General features: G+C 47.2%; 1 protein-coding gene across 2 annotated transcripts in view; it reads right to left on the bottom strand.

The window, feature by feature from the left end:
* Positions 1-466: 466 nt before the first annotated feature.
* The window catches only part of TAP2 (transporter 2, ATP binding cassette subfamily B member), an 11051-nt gene continuing 6611 nt past the window's right edge, over positions 467-4906 (bottom strand). For both annotated transcript variants that reach the window (XM_077754804.1, XM_077754805.1), the window contains exons 7-12: positions 4401-4529; positions 3068-3256; positions 2739-2912; positions 2137-2296; positions 1674-1810; positions 467-1320 (exon numbers count right to left, since the gene is read on the bottom strand). In XM_077754804.1, coding sequence (XP_077610930.1) covers positions 1141-1320; positions 1674-1810; positions 2137-2296; positions 2739-2912; positions 3068-3256; positions 4401-4529 — 969 coding nt within the window. In that variant the 3' untranslated portion in view covers positions 467-1140. The remainder of the gene's footprint in view (positions 1321-1673; positions 1811-2136; positions 2297-2738; positions 2913-3067; positions 3257-4400; positions 4530-4906) is intronic.

Genomic DNA, 4906 nt, shown 5'->3' with positions numbered 1-4906 from the left:
ATGAAGAATGGCTGAAGGAGATGAACCAACGGTGGGGAAACTTCTTTGGTGATGAAATCATCTAAGACTAAATGAAAATTGTTTGTTTGTTTGTTCTTATTTAATTATTTATTTTGAGAGAGGACAGAGAAAGCTCGAGCAGGAGAGGGACAGAGAGAAAGGAAGAATTCCAAGCAGGCTCCGCACTGTCAGCACAGAGGCTGATGCGGTGCTCAAACCTACGAAACCATAAGATCATGACCTGGGCTGAGATCCACAGTTGGATGTTCAGATGACTGAGCCATCCAGATGCCCCTAAGACTAAGTGCAAGTTATAATAACAAGGGGACTAGAGAGAGATAGTGGATTCAGAGCTATTTACCTGATCTGATTATGAATTCAAGATTATGAACACAGGATATAATTTGTTCGTTGAGATTGTGGACTCAGGGATCAGACCTGGATTCAACTCAACTCCACCACTGTATAACCTTAGAAAAGTTATTTAATCTCTTTGAGACTCAGTTTCTTCATCTGTAAGATGGGGATAATAATAACCAACCTCATAGGGTTGAGAGGAAAAGGACTAAATATGATAATACCCGAAAAACATTGAGCATACTTCCTATTTATAATCAAACTCTAATAAATGGTAGATATTATCAATGTCTCATTAACACTGTTAATTAGGGAACTGTGCTCTACCCCCACCCCATACCGTACAGACATCAGTGAGAATGGAGAAAGATACAGAGAGGTAACCTGGTGAATATTTATCTCATTGGCAAATATTAGCTAATATTTATCTCAAAGAACAGATAAGACACTGATAGGATAGCTGGCAAAACAGTCACCTTGGTTACCTCTGGAAAGTGAAACAAGGGTTAGTTTTACGAATATGTGCCATTTACATAGTAAGGAAACAATTTTTAAATAGATGTATTATGTCACAATACACTACTCAGCACTAGAGAAATGAGACTCTTGGTCACAGATAAGCCCCCCAACTCCCAGTCACAATAAGAGCACATGTGGTCCAAACTTCCAGCATGCCTCCAGCCCTCGGAAGGACTACCCAGGGACAGAGCCCAGGGAAACTGAAAGCATGAACTGCTCTGAGTCATGGAGGTGGCCATGAGAAGAGCCCGGCGTCCTGGGGCCTCAGTCCTCTGGTTGCATTTGCAGCAGGCGGAAATAGAGGTCCTGCCCCTCGGCAAGCTGGGTGTTCTTCAGCAGCTCTCCCTGCCTGAGCACCAGGATCTGGTCTGCACTCTGCACGGTCTGCAGCCTGTGCGCGATCACCAGCACCGTTCGGTCCCCGTGGGATCTCCAGTCCTGCAGCTGAAGGGGGAGGGTCACAACATCTCAGAAAGGTAAGAACAGAATGGGCACCACATCCCAATTGGGCACCATCTGTTGTGGCATAGGGTGAAAAAGGCATGGAAGAGCAGAAAGTTGGAACAAGTGCAAAGTAAAGTCTGCACTGCCCTTCCCTCTCAGCTGTCCTACTGCAGGGGGTGGATAGAAAAGGGAACTGTGGGGAAAGACGGGGTGTTCCCACACAGGGTATTCTCCATTCCATTCCCCGCGCCCTGAAAAGGCACAGAGACTCATCCGCCCAATTCTGCGTAGGCTGGTCCTTCAAACATGCCCCCTCAGGTCCCTCTGTCCTGCCCTCCCACACCAGTACTTACGGCCTGCTCACACTGGACGTCCAGGGCACTGGTGGCTTCATCCAGGATGAGGACTCGAGGGTCCCGCACAAGTGCCCGAGCGATAGCCAGACATTGTTTCTGTCCCACAGCCAACTGGTTCCCTTTCTCCCCTACATCTGAAGAAACAGAGAAATCTCTTTCTTCAGATACCAATGGCCATGACAACATCCTCCCTAGGAGCCGGAGCAAGTGTACAACTGGGGTTTCCCCTAGGATGAATCAAGGGGTAGGAGAGCTGGTGTGAGGACTTGCAGGGGCTGCCCTCACAGAAAACTACTTCCACTGGCTGTTGGGAACAAAGACTCCCGGACAGGATGGGCAACTAAAGAACTCCTGGTGTTGGGGAAGGAGAAGTCAGAGCCAAACAACACCAGACACGGAGCTGCGGGGACACAACCCACACCTCCAAGAATAAGCTCGTTTTTCTTCAGACTGAAGGTACCTGAATCCAGTCCATGCTCCATCTCCTGTATGAACCCCTCTGCACTGGCACTGCGGGCAGCAGCCATCACCTTCTCATCATCACAGCTCTTCAGCCCGTAAACAATGTTGTCCCTCACAGAACCCGAGAACAGCACAGGCTCTTGCCCAACAGAAGCCACCTGTGCAGAGGCAATGCGAGCACAGTGTTGTGTGTAAACCCCATGGCAGGGATCCTCCTTACCTCCTTGTCTATCTCCCTTTGGATGGACTCTTAGTGAGGCACCTGGATGGCTCAGTTGGTTAAGAGTCTGACTCTTGATTTCGGCTCAGATCATGATCTCACAGTTCAGGAGATCGAGCCCCGAGCTGGGTTCCACTGACAACATGGAGCCTGCTTGGGATTCTCTCTCTCTCCCTCTCTCTCTCTGCGCTGCCCCCATTCACTCTCTCTCTCTCTCTCTCTCTCTCTCTCTCTCTCTCTCCAAATAAATAAATAAACTTTTAAAGAATATTTAAAAATAAGAATGGGCTCCTTGTGTTTCTTTCATGGATCTCTCATGCTCTCTGCACATGGTTCTTCCCTCCTATCTCCTCCTAACCCATTTCTTCCTCCACACCCACCTGCTGGTGCAGGTAGCAGTGTTCATACTCGGAGATGGGCCTCCCATCCAGCAGCACCTGCCCGTTAGTGGGCTGATACAGATTCTGCAGCAGGGCAGCCACTGTGCTCTTTCCAGACCCATTGGGTCCCACCAGTGCAGTCATCTGACCAGGACGTAAGGTGAATGTCAGACCCTACAAAAGCCAAGAAACAATTAGGTTTGCCTCTGGACCCTCCCCTTCTCTTTCTTTCAGAGGTAGGATCAACTTCTCAGAGGCAAATAGTCTACAGGCCCTGCTCCCTGGGCACGAGGGGTCCAAGTTCCCTCCCTCTGGCCCCTTTCAGACACCTTGAGCACAGGCTGGTCAGGGCAGTTGGGATATGCAAAGGAGACATCTTGGAATTCCACAAGCCCCTGCAGAGTTGATGGGGCCAGTGTCCCCGAAGGAGGCATATTTGGCTCTCGGTCCAAATATTGGAAAACCTTCTCAGCAGCCCCTATGTTGCAGAGCATATCTCCACATATGTATACCAGGGCCTGGAAAACAGAAATGAAGGGGTCAGCTAACCAAATGTAGCTTCACCAGAAACCAACTCCCCAGCTCCTCACATACTCCCCTGAGACACCCCACCCAGGCCAAGCCTCTCCTTCCCTCATCCAAAGAGGATTCTCTACCTTCAAATGTATAATTCAGATGGAATTTAAAGGCAATCCAATACCCCAGTTGTGCCAATTTGTAATAGAAAGGAAGGAGAGGTCATACCCCTCTCATATGGCACTATTTCTATCCCCAGAATCTTCCAATTGCTGTTCTGTACACTTGTGCACACTTCTGTCTTGCCTAACTAGATAGAGAGCTCCTTAAAAGAAGGCAGGGGTGCCCACCTCATCTTTACAGCCACCAGGGTACCTAGCCCAATTCTCCATACATATAAGATGTTTCACAAATATCTAGGGAAACTATACAATAAAGACCAAGACCAAGTAACTAATTATTTTTTGAAAACTAGTAAACATTAGGAAAGAACTAAATGCTATTTTGCCTTTCCTACTCAACCTGTGCCACTGGGTAACCAAAGAGTAGATGACGGGAAGTCTCCCTGCATATAGATGTATTCTGGCTAGTAAGTGGAGGAATGGTAACATGTCACCGTTTTGCAAACCCTAATAATTTAATGGGTCTAGGCACTGAGCATTCATGGCCGACATCCCCACACATATGCACAAGTGAGAAATAAATGAGTACATACACATATGTCACCTGTATGAAACCACTGTATTTCATGAATTTGAGGAATTACTGTGACTTTTTGTGTGTGTGTGTGATGAGGGCTTTGTGTTTAGATTTTGTAAATATAGAGATATTTAGAGATACATACTGAAGCATTTACAGATAAAACTATATCTTCGATTTGCCTCAAAATAATATTGGTGGGGGTACAGAGGGGACAGCCTGGCCAGGAGTTGAGAATTTTAAAGCAGGTGACGGTGCATGCACGTGAATCATAGCTTATCTTTTTTTTTTTTTTTTGCATATGTTTGAAATTCTCCATAACACAATGAGTTGGGGGGTTTGTTTTGTTTTGTTTTGTATTTTTAAGGGGAGTAAATAAAGCTGAAGGCCCAGAGGCCAGAGAGAAAAACAGGGGGACAAACTTGTATGCACAGGTTCCTGACTCACATGCACTTGACGGGCTGCCACCTTCTGGTAGAGCAGAAAGGAGACCAGCGCACCCTGGGTGAGGTCCCCAGCCATAATCTGCTGCAGTCCGCGGTACAGCAGCAGCACCTCCATTCCCAAACGCAGCATCTAGACGGTGAAAAGAAAGGCACTGAGAGGGGCGCCTCAGTGACTCAGTCCGTTAAGTGCCAGATTGTTAATTTTGGCTCAGGTCATGATTTCATGGTTTGTGGGTTCAAGCTACGAATTGGCCCCATGCTGATAGTGCAGAGCCTGCTGCTTGGAATTTTCTCTCTCTGCCCCTTTCCTGCTCCCTGCTCATGCTCTCTTTCTTTTTCTCTCTCTAAATAATTTTTTTAAAAAAACTTTAAAAAAGAGAGAGAGAAAGCCAATGAGAAAGAGTCCACATTCTTTGCCCTCCCCATTCCTACCACATTGAACAGCACAGACCCCAGGATGAGTTGGAAGTTTCCCATTGCTTTCCCTGCCCCTCCCTAAGTCCTACC

The sequence above is a fragment of the Crocuta crocuta genome, unplaced genomic scaffold (genome assembly GCF_008692635.1).
Source record: "Crocuta crocuta isolate KB4526 unplaced genomic scaffold, BGI_CrCroc_1.0 scaffold132, whole genome shotgun sequence".
NCBI lineage: Eukaryota > Metazoa > Chordata > Mammalia > Carnivora > Hyaenidae > Crocuta > Crocuta crocuta.
The sequence above is the reverse complement of the archived record's forward strand: the minus strand, read 5'-3'. Positions and strand labels throughout refer to the sequence as shown.